This window comes from Bos mutus, chromosome 25, assembly GCF_027580195.1.
Source record: "Bos mutus isolate GX-2022 chromosome 25, NWIPB_WYAK_1.1, whole genome shotgun sequence".
Classification (NCBI taxonomy): Eukaryota; Metazoa; Chordata; class Mammalia; order Artiodactyla; family Bovidae; genus Bos; species Bos mutus.
In genome coordinates this window covers 35,426,934-35,446,054 of record NC_091641.1, presented here as the reverse complement: position 1 = coordinate 35,446,054, position 19,121 = coordinate 35,426,934, and the positions used below count along the sequence as shown (strand labels likewise).

The 19,121-nt window shown below is 42.0% G+C and overlaps 1 protein-coding gene across 8 annotated transcripts in view; it reads left to right on the top strand.

Annotated features, from left to right (window-relative positions):
* RBFOX1 (RNA binding fox-1 homolog 1) overlaps nt 1-19,121 on the top strand; it is a 442,476-nt gene that overhangs the window by 395,440 nt on the left and 27,915 nt on the right. For all 8 annotated transcript variants that reach the window (XR_011462653.1, XM_070362796.1, XM_070362797.1 and 5 more), the window contains exon 11: nt 2,243-2,307. Coding sequence is in view for 7 of the 8 variants with exons in the window: in XM_070362796.1 (XP_070218897.1) it covers nt 2,243-2,307 (65 nt within the window). In the remaining variant the exon portion in view is untranslated. The remainder of the gene's footprint in view (nt 1-2,242; nt 2,308-19,121) is intronic.

The window sequence follows — 19,121 nt, the reverse complement described above, 5'->3', positions numbered from 1 at the left end:
GGAAGATCCCATGAACAGAGAAGCCTGGTGAGCTACAGTCCATGGGGTCAAAAAGAGTCGGACAGGACTTAGTGACTAAACCATCGCAGTCAGTGAGGTTCATTTTAGGTATATTCTGTTTGCACTGCCATAGTTTTCCCCACTTATCAAAATTGCTACCTACTTCCATTGACAGAAACCATTGCAGAAGTTGAGGGAGTCCTCCAGAATTCAAAGAGGTTTTGCAAGTAGGATGTTGCTATAAGTCTTTCCGGGAACCAAATTTACAGTCGGCACATCATGATTGATTGACATGGCCCTTGATGCAATGCGCTTTACAGTAACTTTTGTTTTTCAGTCTGAGAGTGACAGAAAACACACACGCGCGCGCACACACACACACACACACACAGACGCGCACGCGCATGCTCACATTCTCCACTCAGAGTTTTCAGCTGGTGGCAGCTAATGCCTCTGAGCCATCAGGAAGTCAGTGCCAGCCCCTCCCTACCTCATTAAGTTCAGTACACGTGCGTGCGTGCACACCTGTGTTTCTGCGAATGCCTGATGAAAGGCGAGGAGATGGGCAAGCTGATGAAAAGACTGGCTCCAGAAATCGGGTGAGCCGATTTCCCCTCAGCCCATCAGTCTGTACCTGGAGCTCGGTGCTCCCTGTGACAAATGCTTTGGTTTCCCAGCTCCTCGGCACATTTAATGAGTTTCTCCGTCCTAATTAGAGAACATGGTGTTTGGAACACCAGGTGGTTTCTGGCTAAGACCTTTTTTTTTTTTTTTTAACTTTCACATTGTTTTTCAAGGGAGACTTTTAAAAAAGTAAAAATACTGGCTCCAAATTATGCGTGATTATCTGTCAGAATGTCTTGGAGGTGTCTTCTCCAGAGTGATCCAAAGAAGGAGCTTGATTAAGGAGAAACTAGCTTTTTGGAATGCCCACGTAAGTGATAGAAAATTTGCTTTGAAAGTTGGTTATGATTGGCAAAGAGTAGAAATAAATTGCAGAGACCACTGTACCTATCACTGTTCTGATAGATGCTTCTTGCAGTTTTCTCATTCATCTGTCTTCTATGCTGTATGTGGAGCCAAGAATAATGAACTGCTTTACTCAAGATACTACCATTAAATCCCCCCAACATGCAGTTATTTTGCTATTAGAAGCCCTCTGACATGGTTGTGTCCTGAATTGCCGCTTCACAGCAAGGGTGAGAACCCTTCTCCCAGAGGATCGTAGGACTATATATTCTATTTAGAACCTGAATGGCCCCCGTGTTATCAGTGGAGACTGGATCCCTTTAACTGTACTAAGATCATTCAACAGTGGTTGATGTATCACTGTGGTCTGCTGAGCAAGGAGTTCTGTTATTTTCACAGTTTGATAATCAGTGCTCCACTGAACACAGTTCCTTTCGAATATGCCCATTTGCTTGTCCTCTGCTTAATTGAACAATTGCAATTACTGGTACATACAACTAAATGTTAATTATTTTTCTCCAATTTTTTTCTCTCTCCTAATGATTTCATTTACAAATTGGAAGGCTTTATCATATTTTCCACAACAAACAAATTCCCCATTTGAACCAGTGTGATATCTTGAGCTGAAAAGATAGAATTTTTAAGCAATGCTCAAGATTCCTTTTTTTTAATCATTATGTGACATTTAAAAAGCTAGAGACAATCTTCTTTCGTTGCTTTAGTGGTTGAACAACTACATATGCAAGAGACTCCTAACACAGTTTCAATCAAAGGATTATCTTATTTTTGTAAGTAAATATCAAAGACATTAACATTAATAAATATCAAAGATAGCAGGGCATTAGCTTGACCTGTATTGGATTTTTAAGGACGTAATCAAAGATGGTTTGAATAAGATGTAAGTTGATAACTGATAAACCAAGGTAAAGCATACTCACTTTGGAAAATCTGGAAAGTTCAGCAAAGTAGAAAAAGCATTTAAATAATCTCCCATAATCCTCTGCACCCCAAAATGATTACCATTAATTAACATGTAGGTACATCTCCTTCAGAGGGTCTCTGGGTTCCTGCTTACAACTGCTAATCTTTAACATCCAGCTGGGGCTGGTAGTCCACCCCACATCTTTCTCGCGTGTTTTGGTACTAAGCTTTCATTAACCTCCACTTGAGTTCGCTAGATGTGGGTCACTGCTGTTCTGCTGGGGTCTCACCATCAGGCACCCTGAGTCAGCCCCCTCTGAGTTCCTAAGCCTGCTTTCTCCTTGTGTTTTAGGGTGGTTATGCTGCATACCGCTACGCCCAGCCCACCCCTGCCACTGCCGCTGCCTACAGTGACAGGTAAGGGCTTTCCTTCTCACGCTTGACTATTACCTGGAAATGAACTTAGCTGGTGGGAGGCGAGCCTCTCGTGTGGTCTCGGTGCAAATGCATGACTGCTGGGGAAGGCAGTGCCCCAAAAGTTAGGTCTCACGGTGAAGGTCAGCACGGGGCCGCCAGGACGCAGTGACGCCTAGCTCGCTCTGATCGCTCGCCCTCTCTGCTAAGACACAAAGACGGTGGGTCCGTGCAAAGTTGCTTTTCCTCTGACAGTTCCTCTGACAGCACGCCCTGCATGCACAAAATACACCCCTTGTACAACCTTCTCCTGGACTTCTCTGTAAAATCCTGGATTCATGTAACTCATAGGACGAAAGCCAAGAGAGGATCCCACAGGGTTTACCTCAATTTTCAACACCTCAGTTCCCTTCTTTACACCTTTGTACATTCAGGAAACCATTCTCCTTTATTGCCTTTTAAGATCCTGCCTGAAGGAATATGGGCAGTGTGTCTGGCATTCATCAGGAGAGTCTTTCTTTTTGGCAATGCCCAGACCCTGTGCCTATGAACATAAGCCAACATTTATTTGTAATGCACACCACATGTGAAGACTGGCAGCGGAAGGGACTGAAGTAGGTTTAAGAAACTCAGAAGTCAGGACTGGATGGCGGGGGGGGTGAGGGCTGGGGGTTGGAGGAGCTCTATTACCCATTACCCAGGCTTAACAGATGACTCGGTTTCTGAAATGGCAAGCCACAGCTATTTTCGTATAAGTGCTTTGGAAAAAAAAAGAAAGTGTGCGTTTCCATATTGAATGCAAATTGTTGGCTCTGTTTTCAGAGGACATAAATGTGAATGTTCAGATGCTCTGCATGCACAAATGTCATGGAGGGTGCTTATTTTGGGTAATGACTCCTTTAATTTAAAACTATGTTTCATGAATAAAACAGTAATGGTAACAGTTTGCATGTGTGGCTGAGGCATGCTGGGTTCGACAGGTAAGCAGGCGGTGTCTTGGACTCGTGAATGGGGAGTGTTGGCAGACTCTGGGTCTCCCCTCGGATCTCTTGTGACTCAGTTCCTCTCTTAGTTTGCTGTGGTATGCTTTCTCTGCAGTTCCATTCCATTTCTCACAAGATGTATCCTTAGTTCTTTGTAACTACAGACTTCTTCGGAGGTATACGAAAGCAAAAGAAATTCCTGAACCCTCAATGTCACACTTTGAAAACCCCAGGCATAAAAACTCATGATCAAATAGCTCTTTGGCAAGACAGAGTTGAGATCTGTTATCTGATTGTATGCAGGTATTATTCCTATAACTTCCTATTATTCTTATAAACAGCCATCGAGAGCTCTCAAGTCTGGAGGGAGCTTCCAGAGAAACCCAAACAATTGTCAGCACACAGTTCTAAATACTTAAATTATCCAGTTACCCAATCATCCGTTGCTAGGATGCAAAATATGTTTTATGAAAGTTGCTATCTTCAATACACTTTGACACTAAATTAGGGAAATTGAGAGGGTCAAAAAAGCTAATAAAAATGATGACAGTCTTGAAATTCTCAAGATCATTCTACAAATGAAAAGGCTTAATTCTATTAAATTCTGCACACTGCATATTCACAGAGTGTCAATTGTAATGTGGTTCATCTACAACCCTTAATTATTTTTATGAAAATATCTCTCGATGCTAAATTCTCCAACACCCACTTTGTATATAATTATAACCATAGTAACTTTAGCCTGCTGCATAATTATAAGAATCTTAAACAGATTTATGTCTTTGATTTTTTTTTTTAATCTTGCTGCTTGGTATAAGTGCATCTATCCCCAAGCTGGAAAAAAGGTTAATTACAAAAATATAATTTAAATTACTTTCTTTAATATGACCAAAATAGACATTTGAAAAAAAACCAACAGTGTTTAGTACTATTCTTAGATAGAATTACTTGAGGATCTGGCCATCTCCATTTGCATTTGCCTTACAAAATAAGTTAAAATTTTGCTACTCTTGGGGGTACCATATATGCAAATATATGTAGGAAATCTGTTATTTTAATATTATTAAGATTTCTCACTGGCAACCTGTCCTACTGAAAAATTGCCCTCATTCTTGGTTTGGTAAATCTTGACTAACTCTGCAGTTCCCACTTTGGTGTAATAGTTTCAGTTGAAGAGACCAACTAAACCTACTCTTGTCCATATAATTGGCCTCTTGCTGTTCATTAAAGAAATTTGCACATTAGGTCTTTTTGGTTGCTGTGGAAATTGATTACTAGTCCTCTTTCACTTGCTACTTATGGAAATATTGCATCGAGAGAAATGCACACATAGATAAAATTACCAGAAAACAATCTTAAAGATTATGTTTCTGGTTTGATTTGTAAAATGTATCTATGAAATGGTGGTACTTCCATTTATTGTTAGTAAGCAGGTAAAGAGGAGGAAGACCCTTCAAGAGAAGACACATGTTTAGGGGAAAATGTGAAATTATCAGAAGAGCTTTCCAGTCAGTTAGAGATGGCAAGAATCTAGAGTTATCTCAGGGAAGTTGTGTAATCACTTATTTTTACTCCATCACAGGATAATATCAGTAGGGAGAGACTCTTAGTACCTACTTTCTACAAGACAGGCAGGATGACAAAGAGAAAAGCTTCTTAACCCAAAGAAATGCCTTCAAAATAGGAAATAAAATCAGAAGGAACAGAGACTGTTGGGTCACACTCACTGGCTGTCAACCTGATCCAAGGAGAAACCACAACAAGCTTTCTAATCATGAGATTCACTTCTCAAACATCTTGAAAGGGAAAGAAGTTTGATGTCCCCAGTTGGTAGAATTTTACCTTTTATCAGCACAAATTAAGCCCTCATCAAATTAAAGATTCAGGGGTCTTTTGGAAAATCTTGAACTCCAGTAACCTCAGGACTGGCCAGAAGTTCGTTGATGGCCACCTCGTTAACTCCCTGCCCATCAGCTTCTCGGTTAAATGATCACACCATGATTATCTCGGAGTACCCTGAGAGTTTCTTGAATGCCGACCTCCGGAAGGAAGACCATCTGGTGTGGGCAGTGATTTCCCCCCAAAGAAAAAGACCTGACTAGACTAGGTAATTTTGCAGGCTCATTGACGAATTGAGTGGCAATAGGCAGATGTCTTTCTTGGGCATTCAGGAAAGATTTGGTAAGCCTTTGACTTCACCTCAAATCTTCTAATCTCACTTTGATTTGTGGAAAGCCAACTATCTGGACTCTCAAGGGAGATGGTTTTCTGAGCTTGAACCGATCAAAGCATGGCAGTGGGGCCGATGATCATCTGGTCATTGCATGTTACTTGGTGTTGCTGATGTGTTTGTGGTATGTTCTGGATTGGACAGGTCCATCACCACATTAGCTCGATGAATGGCTTGCTTGAATGAAGCCTGGGGGCAGGCTTCTCTTGATTGACTGGCTTTTGGTTTCTTTGTGTCTTCTCACCTGGTCCTTGTTGCATCTTTGAGCAGCCAAACTGGGAGGCAGGGAGGGAGAGGGGAAGATTTCCTTTTCGATGAATCACTCTACAGGTATTTGGGTAAACGTGTCTGATGTGTACACAGCTTTGATGACAATGTTACCACGCCAAAAAGGCAGACATCCGTCATGCTTGCCCTGCTTGCCGAACATCCTAACATCCCCTAACACACAGTGCATGGAAACAGCCCTCCACATTAGGGCAGAAGGGAACTCAATTCAGACCAGCTAGAGGAGAAACTAGTAGAGGCATTCGCTCTGAGACTTCATGACGACCCAGGTGCTCTGCTAGTTACCCTGGGCCACTGTTTTCATGGACGCTTGCATTTCCATAAAGATCCTTAAAAGTTAGCAGCTTTTGACCTACAGCAGTAGTCCCAGCCATACAGGTGCCTCTAGACTGAGCAAAAGAGACAGCAAGCAACAGGCTTCTGTTTGTTGTTTTATTTTCTACCTTTTTTTTTTTTGTTTTTTTGAGACCTTTAAGTTTTTCAGCAACATTAGACTCTCCCATATGAAACCGCTATTTTTGTGGGCCCCAAATGGTAGAATATTGGCAATTTCATATAGCTCAGCTTAATAGAGGAGCTTCCCCAATGACTCAGTGGTAAGGAATCTGACTGTAATTCAGGAGGCACAGGTTCGATCCCTGGGTCAGGAAGATCCCCTGGAGGAGGAAATGGCAACCTACTCCAGTATTCTTGCCTGGAAAAAATCCCATGGAGAGGAGCCTGGTGGGCTACAATCCATGGGGTCACAGAGTTGGACATGAGTGTCTCAGTTGGACTGAGCAACTGACTAATCACAGCTTAATAGAAGCCCAATTAAAATGCCATAATATCAATATCAATAATCTTGCTCTCTGCCTATTCATACATATACATATATGTATGTTGTATATATATATTGCTCACATATACATGTGAAAAATATATGTATACACAACACATACACACACTTCTGCCTTAGGACCTCATGGAGGACTTATATGCGTGTCTAGATAAATAAATCTTAATACAAGGAGGTCAGGATATGCCAAGTTGTGCCAGTCATGAGCCCCATGCTAGAACATCTTTTAAATGTGATACTCATAACCTATAAATAATAGGTTCTGTGTCAGAGAGAAATAGATTAATAGCCTTTCTTAAAACTCAATAGCAATAAGTAGTCATGTCTTTGGGGTCATGGAGCGGTTGATCTATAGATCACCTATTTAAAATTATATGGTGGTAGAGATAGATAGGGGCTTCCCTGATAGCTCAGTTGGTAAAGAATCTGCCTGCAATGCAGGAGACCCTGGTTTGATATCTGGGTTGGGAAGAGCTGCTGGAGAAGGGATAGGCTACCCACTCCAGTATTCGTGGGCTTCCTTGGTGGCTCAGATGGTAAAGAATCTGCCTACAATGCGGGAGATCTGGGTTCGATCCTTGGGTTGGGAAGATCTCTTGGAGGAGGGAATGGCTACCCACTCCAGTATTTTGGCCTGAAGAATCCCCATGGACAAAGGAGCCTGGCGGACTACAGTCCATGGGGTCACAAAGAGTTGGACACGACTGAAATGATGTAGCACAGCACAGCACAGAGATAGATAGGTACCTACATACATAGATGGGTAGGTGGATGGATGGATGGATGGATGGAAAGGTAGGTAGATGATAGGTACATAAGTGGTTAGGTAGATGAATGGAAAGAAAAAGAGAAGAGAGAAAGAGGGAAGAAAAAAGGAAAGAAAGCAAGAAGGAAGGAAGTATGGACAGATAGGAAAAGACTATCTCTCTATGCTCTCATAATAAGCTTCACGCCAGGACATAGAACTAAATTCTTATGTATAGCCTTAGTTTGATCTAAACTGAAAAACTAAAGGGGTTTGAGTTGATTTCCGTTCCTGTGGGTACTCACTACTATTTTAGAATGTTTTACTTCCTGGATTTATATTAAATAATAGAGAAATGCCATTAAAATAAGGCTAATAATTGCATTTAAAATGATATACCATTTTTTGTGGAGTATTTATCGAATCATATAGGCTAAAAACTAAGGGGTTGCCAGGCTACAAAGCATATATACGAGCACCGTGAAATGAAAAATTTAATTTACCCTTCAAATTTTTTTTGGTAGAAGGGTTAATTTTTAAATATTGTAATACTTTAGGGACTTCACAGTTTTACTCTTTCTGTTGAAAGCTTCATCTCTGGATCCTGTGGATTCCTGAACGAGGGTAGACCATGCAAAAGCAGAGATAGGAGGGAGGTTTCCTAGTTTTCCCTGTTCCTCTTGTGTGGACAGAGTTAGATCAAGGTTGAAACTGTTTCTGGTTAAAAAGCACCCATTCTCTGTGATGTGTGCGATGAGGGATTTCAGGACCTTGGACTCGTGCTTTGTGTGAAGCACTATCTCCTCTGGGTTTCCCAGGTGGTGCTAGAGGTAAAGAACCCTCCTGCTAGTGCAGGAGATGTGAGAGACATGGGTTCAATCCCTGGGTCAGGAAGAAACGCTGGAGAAGGAAACGGCAACCCACTCCAGTATTCTTGCCTGGAGAATCCCATGGACAGAGGAGCCTGGCATAGGATCGCAAGGAGTCGGACACGACTGAAGTGACTTAATACTCTCTCCCATGGCCAGTTCAAGACCAGGTGACTGCTTCTGATGACATATTTACTAGTTTTCCAGGACAGGAGAAAACCATGGACCGTGTAATATGGTGACCAACTCTCTTGTCCGGAGAATGGCCAGACTTTAACCAGGCTTCTTTCCCATATGCTGTGAAAATAGCTTTTCTTGTATGAAAGGATGACAACAGCTTTACTTTCTCCTTTTTTATCCAGTTTTGTTTTGAATGTTCTTCCTCAGCAAAGCAAAAGTTGGCAACTCTATGATAGACTCCATATTATATTTTATTTACATTTTCAATCCTTTTTGAGAAGTCCACCGGTGGAAAAATAGAGTGAGGGTGTTGTAGAACTTGGTGACGCCAACAGTAGAATTCTCAGATGGACGAGGACCTGAGGGCTTAGTTCATGGGTGTCCAGAGAGGATAGAGCCACAATTAAGACCAGGACCCAGAGTCAAAACACATCCCAACATGTTGAGTTAAAGCGTAGCAGCAAGCAGTGGTTACTCCTCTGTATCTTTTATTGATAGTGCTCTGTTGAAGTTGTTCTTGGTTTTAGCTTTTAATCTTTTCCACTGTTCTCACTCATCCATTGGACTTTCCTGGTGGCTCAGACTGTGAAGAATCTGCCTGCCATGCAGGAGACCTGGATTTGATCCCTGGGTCGGGAAGATTCCTTGGAGAAGGGAATGGCAAACCCACTCCAGTCTTCTTGCCTGGAGAATTCCAGAGACGGAGGAACCTGGTGGGCTACAGTTCATGGGGTCGCACAGAGTCAGACCCAACTGAGTGACCGACACTTTCACTCATCCTGATGAGCTCTTCTGGGTCCTGCAATTTAAAAAAGAAAAAGTTGCTCTGTGAACTTGTAATAGGAATGAGTCGCTAATGTCTGTATTTATATCGTTTTTACTGCAGTGCCCAGAATAGCACGTACAGCTTTCAATTAGAACACTGGGTTGAAAATATGCATTCATACATAGTAGTGTATATAATCTATTCTTATTTTTTATTTATATTCTTGTCCTTATTTTTGGTTTAAAGTTTACTTTCTTAACTGGTTCAGTTTTTTTCCCCCAGTGACTCAGGGTCCCCTCAGGAAGAGAAAGTGAAGCTGATTAATCTAGACAGCTTTAGGGTAACTAGAAGGAAACAGGTACTGTCTGTAAATTTCATTTTCCAAGATACACAAGCCAGATCAAAAAAAAATTTTATCAATAAAATTTGCCATATATATGAAAATGCTCCTGTGAAAATGCTCATTAGGTGGAAACAGAGGACTTTGGTACTCTTACTGTTTCCTAAGACTTCTTGAAGTTTAATATAGTAGCTGGGCAAACTTTGATTCAGATCACCTCTCTGTGATAATTATAATAATTATGATAATAACAGTGATAGCAACAGTGGCTATGTATGGAGCCCTTGCTCTATGACTGGCACTGTTCAAGGTGCTTTATAAAGACAGTCATGGACTTGGCATACCAACCCTATTAAATTGATGTTGCCACCTCCATTTCACAGATGGGGAAGTCAAGACTGGGGAAGGATGAAGAAGAAGCTCAGTTCAGCTTGAGAGTGAAGTCTATGCCCTTAGTCCCCAGGCTCTGAGCATCTTAGTAGAGCAACCTTGAGGAGTCATTTCTCGGTCTTCCATCACATCATGTGTGATGGGTTTATTGATTCCACCTCACAGAGTGGTTCGGAAGTTTCAAGATACTGCCTATGAAATATTCAGCACATCAAGGGGACTATATAAAATGTTCTCGTTTTTATTTTCATGTTCTTATTTCCATAATCCTCAATTCCAATTATTCATATTTTATTTTATATTCCCGTAACATTATCCACTTGGAGAAGGCAATGGCACCCCACTCCAGTACTCTTGCCTGGAAAATCCCATGGACAGAGGGGCCTGGTGGGCTGCAGTCCATGGGGTCGCTAGGAGTCAGACACGACTAAGCAACTTCACTTTCACTTTTCACTTTCATGCATTGGAGAAGGAAATGGCAACCCACTCCAGTGTTCTTGCCTGGAGAATCCCAGGGACGGGGGAGCCTGGTGGGCTGCCGTCTATGGGGTCGCACAGAGTTGAACACGACTGAAGTGACTTAGCAGCAGCAACAACATTATCCACTAAGAGTTTTAAATCTGGAGAGCAAGAGTGAGCTTGGAGGAAACCAAGACTATCTAGGTTATTTTAGTTCCACCTGAATCTGAGAGTTTGAATCTGAGCATTTGAATCTGAGCGTTTTAATCTGAGAATTTGAATCTGAGGGTTTGAATCTGTTTTCTTTAACCCATTCCAGAGTCAAAGTTTAAGGAAGGTAAGCATCAAATCTACTCAGCTGATTATGCTGTAGACATGACTTTTAAATAGACTAGGTAGGATTCTGTGCAAATCTAATCCTTTTGAATCCACTGAGTTCTGGAATAATTTGTTTGTTTTCCTTTGTTTCTTTCTTTCTTTTTTTAATGGAAAACCATGTATTCAGGGACTACATAGGTCCTTTAATTGATCAGTCCTCAAAAGTTCAGATTTTGATAAATCAGGTTTTCTTAAAGTGAGCAGTCTTAGGTGACATTTCCTGCCACTTTTTAAATCTTTGCACCATGTAGGTTCTTCTTTTGAAGTTAATTTTTCAGCAGTTGACTCCTGTCTGTCAGGTGGTAGTACCACATTGGAACAAATGATCTGATCAGGGAAGCAGTTTAGTGAGGGCAGCCGTGTAATGATCATTTAAGATGGATCATTTTAAATAGGCCACTTAAGTGATTGTTTAAGACGGGATAACGCATCAGACAAGGGACGCCCTGTCAGTAACGACGCTAGGACCACAGGCTTCCCCTAGGACTATCAAAGGACAAGGAGGGCACACATAGGCATCCTCAGTGGAACTCCCAGGCCCGGGCGGGAGAAGCAGGTCCAGGCACGGTGATGTACACCCCGGGAAATCCCGCTATTGGGGTTCAAGTCCAGTGTCTGTCAGCCTAGGTCCTGGCTGTTATGCTGTTCTTACAAAGTCAGAGCTAAGGCACGTTTGCCGCTTCAAATAGTCATAACGAAGATGCAACTTAGTGATTAAAAAGTGAGTGGAATTTCATGCTCTCATTTATTTATTTTCCCTATGGATCAATAATTCTGATTGAGCATTCACCGAACAAATTACAGTAACTACGATAATTATATTTTCTGCCAGCCTGCTCTGCAGATGGACAATGATTCTATTTGATGAGGACTGAGATGGCCTGGGAAGAGTGAAGGAGGGAGTATGTAGTTCTTGATGGTAGCATCAGTGTGATTTGGGGAACTTGTGTTTACGGACACAGAGCCCTCAGTGATGAAAAGTAATATGTCTGTTACTGATTGATGTATTCCCTGAGTTTCTCATTTTTAATTTACACATATGCATACACACACACACACACATGCACACACACTGAGAGAAAAAGTGCTCAAATTTTTGTTTCAAGAACCAGTTGCCTTGGGTCCATAATCTGTAATGGTTTCTTAACTGGTGTTAGGCACTGTCAGTTGAATATATAATTTAATTGAAGCCGTTAGAAAAAGAAGCAAGCCTGTAATAGTCAACAGACTGGACCAAGAAGGAGTTGGGGAGATATTAAAGGAAATTCCAAACCCAATAGACCATGGCTGTCACAGCCATGTGGGGAGCTATGTTTGCCAGTGACAAGACAAGATATAACAACTCCTTTGGTCATGTCATGGCCTAATTACATACTTTTCGGGTTGCAGATCATTGACTTGATGGGCCACAAAAAAGCAAATAAAACCTCTCAAATATCATCAAGACCCTTCAACTGTGAAGGGTTTAGAGGCAGGTGAGAAAGCCCAGTGCTTTCCAGAGGCCGGTCAGACACCTCTGATGAGAAACTGTACACAGAAGGCTCTGGATCAGCCATTTCCATTGCAAATAAAGACCTTTCCTCATAGAAGACAGTATTCCAGTCAAGTGGAAGGGAACAGACAGGCCGTAGATAGACTCTGGGGCTTCTCAGATGGCGCTAGTGGTAAAGAATCTGCCTGCCAATGCAGGAGATACAGAAACACAGGTTCGATCCCTGGGTCAGGAAGATTCCCTGGAAGAGGGCATGGCAACCCACTCCAGTATTCTGCCTGGAGAATCCCATGGACTGAGGAGCCTGGCAGGACCCTGCAGTCCACAGGGTCACAAAGAGTGAACCATAACTGGAAGGGACTTAGCACACACACACACACAGATAAGCTCTGAGCTCATGAAGCATTCAAGAATGTGACAAAAATTAAACCCGATCCCCTACACCTTTTACTTTTGGTCACTATCACATATCCTAGAAGATCTATCTTTGCAGGTAAGAAGGAATTTTTTATTAAAAACTTCTAGTATTTCTTTTAACGTTATCAAAGCAAGTTCTGGCTCTTATACCCATGAAGAGAACTTGAATTCTCTTCCAGAAGAACTGACTTCTGTTTATATGTAGGCTTTATTTTATTTTCACATTTGTGTGTAATACACGCCTGTTAACAGTCATTGGACAGAAATAAATAACTTATGATTTTCTCCCTAGGGTAGATCACAGTGATTGACTCTTCTGGAATTAGATTCTCCTCCAAACCATAGTGCATTTCATCTTTAATTAACATCCAAAACATTTAGAGTAGGGACTGCTATCAGAATTTAGGGGGATGGTAGTTGGGTAGGAGGGGCTTCCCAAGTGGCTCAATGGTAAAGAATCAGCCTGCAATGCAGGAGACATGGGTTCGAATCCTTTGTTGGGAAGATCTCCTGGAGGAGGAAATGGCAACCCACTCCAGTATTCTTTCCTGGGAAATCCCATGGACAGAGAAGCCTGGCGGGCTACAGTCTATGGGGTCAGGAGAGTTGGACATGACTTAGCGACTAAACTACCATCACCAGTTGGGTAGGAGAGGAAATTGCAATAGCTAACTTGTCCATGCTGTCTTTGTTCCCAGCTTATTCTTGCTACATTATGATGTGTGAATGTTTGGATCAATCAATAGATTTGGGAGAGAAGATTCAGAATCAAAACCAAACAGCCTTTTCCCTTCATTATTGTAATCACTTAGATTGAAATGCCTTGGCCTGAGAGTCTAGAAATGCATCACATGTCTGATAACCTGGATCAGTGGTTCCCAGTGTTTTTGCAGCTGTGGAATTTCTTTAAAAAGAAAACTAGGATCTCTGGATGCTCCTAACATCCTTATAATCCCTCTAGCATCCTTTTAATCCCTACTTTCATGGGCCAGTGTTGTCATTTGAAATTTGATTGCATTAAAAGATGAGAGACTTGCCCCCTACACACACCATTTCTACATGGTTAAAGGGTTTGTGGATCACTTCTAGAAACTAGAATAGGAGCCCATGTGGTGGGGCTGGGGACACATCAAAAAATGTGTCCTGGAAAATGTTAGTTGCATTGCTTTGTTAGAATGATAATTTCTCTGCTGTTTTTTTTTTTTTTTTTCAATTGTTTTCTTTAACGTCTTTGACTTGAACTTAAAATTAACGAACAGCGGGGAAAGAAGTGCTTCCCTTATTCTGTTCTACTTTCAAGGTTAGAGGGGTTCACACTTAGGGTCCTTAGACACTTGCACTGCAAAGCGTGGTTCCTTGACCAAGCAAATTCCAAATTGGCCTCACCAGGAACTTGTGAGACATGCAGTCTATCAAGCCCCGCTTGAACCAGAATCTACACTTTTAAGATCCCAGGGAGATTTGTAGGCGATTTATGAGAAGCACCATTCTCGAGGTGCTTCAGTTCTACCCCGGTAGGCAGTCAATGGGGCTTCCCAGGTGGCACCAGTGGTAAAGAACCCACCTGCCAGTGCAGGAGATATAAGAGATGCAGGTTCGATCCCTGGGTAAGGAAGATGCCCTGAAGGAGGAAATGGTAGCCCACTCAGGAACTCTTACCTGGAACATCCCATGGACAGAGGAACCTGGCAGGCTACAGTCCATAGGGTCGCAGGGGAGTTGGACATGACTGAAGTGACTTAGCACGCACACGGTCAGTAAACAGCGTTCACTCTGGGTTCTCCTGCCACACGTCTTGCACGTGTAAGAGAGTTTGTAACTTGCTGACTAGTGACTGTCTCCTCTGCTCTCTCCCTTCTTCAAGGAGAAGGTCAGAGTTGCCCGAGGCTGGTTGTCCCTCACAATCCATTTTGTTGTGACTTCCTCCCTCAGCTAGCCTAGGGCCACCGATCATCATTTTCTTTACCCCAAAGATCCAAAGCTAATCAGAATGATCCTGTGCTGTTAACAATATCTCCTCATGGGTTGTGAATAACTGTAGACTCTCCCTGTTATAAAACTTACCCTGGAAAAGTCATATCAGACTCCTCTTGCCTTTGTGGAGTCCCTGTTTTGCCATCTGCTAAAGGGAGAGAATATACCAGTTAGAATCAGAAAGAGGCAAAGGTGAACACTCACTGTTTTATCAACTGCAAAAAGGTGGTGAAAAGCATGGTGTCATCAATAATTTGACGATTGACAGGTTTTTTAGAGCATATATGGTTGAGGGCTTCCCTGGTGGCTCAGCAGTCAAGAATCCACCTGCAATGCAGGAGATGCGGCTTCAATTCCTGGGTCAGGAAGATCCCCAGAGTAGGACATGGCACCCCACTCCAGTATTCTTGCCTGGAAAATCCCATGGACAGAGGACCTTGGCGGGCTACAGTCCATGGGGATGCAGAGTCAGACATGTCTGAGTGATTAAGCACACACACACACACACACACGCACACATGCGCGTGCACATACACACACAATTATTTGAAATTTGAGGGACTTCCCTGGTGTTCCAGTGGTTAAGATTTCACCTTCTAATGCTGGGAGTTTGGGTTCGATCCCTGCACAGGGAGCTGGGATCCCACGTGCCTTGTGGCCAAAAAAACAAAAAAAAAAAAAACATAAAACAGAAGCAGTATTGTAACAAATTCAATAAAGACTTTAAAAATGGTCCACAGCCCAGATTATTGTACCCCGCAAGGATCTCATTCAAGTATGAAGGAGAAATCAAAAGCTTTTCAGACAAGCAAAAGCTGAGAGAATTCTGCACCACCAAACCAGCTCTCCAACAAATACTAAAGGATATTCTCTAGACAGGAAACACAAAAATGGTGTATAAACTCGAACCCAAAACAATAAAGTAAATGGCAACGGGATCATACTTATCAGTAATTACCTTAAACGTAAATGGGTTGAATGCCCCAACCAAAAGACAAAGACTGGCTGAATGGATACAAAAAACAAGACCCCTACATATGTTGTCTACAAGAGACCCACCTCAAAACAGGGGACACATACAGACTGAAAGTGAAGGGCTGGAAAAAGATTTTCCATGCAAATAGGGACTAAAAGAAAGTAGGAGTCACAATACTCGTATCAGATAAATTAGACTCTAAAACAAAGGCTGTGAAAAGAGACAAAGAAGGTCACTACATAATGATCAAAGGATCAATCCAAGAAGAAGATATAACAATTATAAATATATATGCACCCAACATGGGAGCACCATGTATGTAAGACAAATGCTAACAAGTATGAAAGGAGAAATTAACAATAACACAATAATAGTGGGAGACTTTAATACCCCACTCACACCTATGGATAGATCAACTAAACAGAAAATTAGCAAGGAAAAAAAAAAAAAAAGAGGTGTGTAAGGCAACTGGAAATTTAAACATCACAGGATATTTGATGATATTAAGAATTTATTCTTAAAAAAAAAAAAGAAACCAATATTCATTGCAATACTAAATAATATGTGTAACTGAATCATTTTGGTGTATACCTGAAACTAAAGAACACTGTGAATCAATTGTATTTCAATTAAAAAAATGAAAAAATAAAATAAAATAAAATAAAAATGGTCCAAATCAGAAGAAGAAAGCATTGAATATAAATGGACAAAATCAAGCAAATTAAATCCATCTGAAAGGACAGATCGTTTTTAGACGAGGCAGTCTTTCAGGACCCACTGTAACACTATCATGCGGGAACCTGTGCTTCCTCAACTTGTCATTGCCCTGGTCAGGATGTAAAGCGGGGTCTCTCACACTCCTTGTGCCTACTCTTTGACTGGTACATGCATTGGCCAGTCTGCTGATTCGCCTACAGATTGCAATCAGAGAATGAGATTTAGAGCCTGAATCTCAGTTCATAAGTTCCTTACTACACAAGATAATACTGGCAAGCTAATTGACCCTCCACTGTCTCATCATTAAAGGGGTGGGGGGTTAATGAGTGATGCCTGCCTTCCTGAGTGGTTGTGAGAATTAATTGTGTTCATGAAGAGAAAGCTCCTTGCACAGCACTGATGCTCAGTAGCACTCAGGATATTGTCATCAATATCATCATCCTTATTATTATTATTATCAGCAGCATCACTAAACTAGGAGCATAATTTGTTTCGTTGACTCAAAAATGAGTCCCTTCCTGTGGCAGCAGGTTCTCTGAGTCAAAAATTTTTGCCTCTAGAAGATTTTTTGTTGGTTTTTCAATCTTGACTTTCATCCTAGAAACATGAAAACACATTGACCTGAAATTGGCCAAGAGAATAGAACTTAAATGTTCTCACCGCAGGCAAAGAAAGGTGACGCGGTGTACTGATGGATATGTTAATTACCTTGATTGTCATACTCGTTTCACAATATACATGGGTATTAAGTCATCAATTTGCGCACCTTTAAAAAAAAAAAGGCACGCTGTACAGCCTGGTTATAAACAATGTTAATTTGTCAATCGTATCTCAAAATTGGGGAAAAAAATAGGTTGGGCAAAAATGTTTTGAAGGAAGAAGCACCTGGGAACCTTGTGATCAAACAGCCTGTACTTCTGTTCATCTTTCTCCTGGATTATTTCTTCTTTTTTCATGTCCAAGGAGGAGCTGTCAGGCTGCCAGGGGCGCATCAAGTTCGTAGGAAAACACAATCGATTCTCCCAATGTAGACCCTGCCCCCAAACCAACATGACTTCAAAGAGTCAAGGAAAAAAAAAACCCAAACCTGCCTATGTTGCCCTTTTCCCATCATACTTGATGAGAAGTCCAGTGCTGTGGTGGTAGTGGGTTTTCGGAATCCCCAGGGATTAGGACGTTTCTGGAACTTTCCACCATCAGCTCCCTTTGTTTTGCACACAACTCCTAGGTGGACCCAGACCATCTCAGTGTGGCCTCTCCACCATCCAGAGGCTCAACCTGGACACCCTGTGCTTCTCCTGAGCCTCCAGGAGCTCGGAGACCCCCTCCTCAATATGAGGTGGTTTCTCCTAGACAGCGGTCCCCAACCTTTTGGGCACCAGGGACTGATCTCATGGTAGACAGTTTTCCCACGTCCTGGGGTGGGAGTGGATGGTTTTGGGATGACTCAAGTGCATTGCATTTATTGTGTACTTTATTTCTCTTGTTATTACATCAGCTCCACCTCAGATCATCAAGCATTAGATCCTGGAGGTTGGGGACTCCTGCTCTAGAGAATAATATATGCTGTTCAGAGAATCACCCAGACCCATCTCCAACCTGTGATTGGTACCCCACTGTGCCCTCGTTTGCCTGCCCAATGAAAGCTGAGGTAGAATTTTACCTTCCTGAAGGTTGCAGCCACCTGAAAATGACCTACAACCTCAAAAGACTCTTAACTATCCCCACTTGCCCTAAACCCACAGCAGCCCAGGACTTAACACAAACAGCCAATGTCTTTGTGGAGGGAGAGAAGCTTACAGTGTTCATGAGTCCATGCAGCTAAAAAAATTAATGTCTTCCCCCAAATGGGCTTCCCTAGTGGCTCAGACAGTTAAGAATCTGCCTGCAATGCAGGAAACCCAGGTTTGACCCCTGGGTTGGAAAGATCCCCTGGAGAAGGGAAAGGCTACCCACTCCAGTATTCCTGCCTGGGAAATCCATTGGACAGAAGAGTCTGGCGGGCTATAGTCCATAGTGTTGCAAAGAGTCAGACATGACTGAACAATAATGTATTCCCCAAAGAAATTGCTTTCCCATTCATGTTCTCATTGATCTGCACATACATATACCAAAAAAAAAAAAAGCCCAAGAGACGGCTGTGCGTGTGCACACGTGTGTGCAAGTGTGCTGTTTGTTCCCATTTTCCAGATGAGAAAACTGAGGGCCAGAAAGATGAAATGATTTTTCTGTTGGAACACAGCTTGTGCGTGGCAGGGCCCAGCTTCCAGACTCTGCTAGTTCTCTTTCACTTTAGCTGAGAAAAGCAGCGCAGTGGGAACAAGAGAGAGTATTACATTTTGGAGAAACTAACATTACAGAAGAGGGCTGTGCCAAGGTCTCCAGGAAATGGAGGTGCCCTTGCGTTTGAGGGTCTACAACTCAGAGGTTTGGTGAGGAAGATTCAAACTGGGGACAGATTCGCAGGCTTTAACTCCTTTCGCATTAAACTTTTTAATGTATGCAATGTTAGTGTAGGAACTGTTGCTCCATGAAATAGTTTTGAATGGGTGTGAATGCATTCCTCTTTTAAAAAATATCAGGATAGCCATTTCAAAGGAGTCTATAGTTAATCTACTTATTCGCTTGTTTTTTGTACTTCATCTTGATTCTACATGACGTACATATGATTTTATATATATATAAAACAACAGGGCAGGGAAAAATATGAATCTGATTGGAATTTGTACAGTTCTAGAACTTTAGAACTGAGTCAGCGGGGGGGGGAGAGGTAAA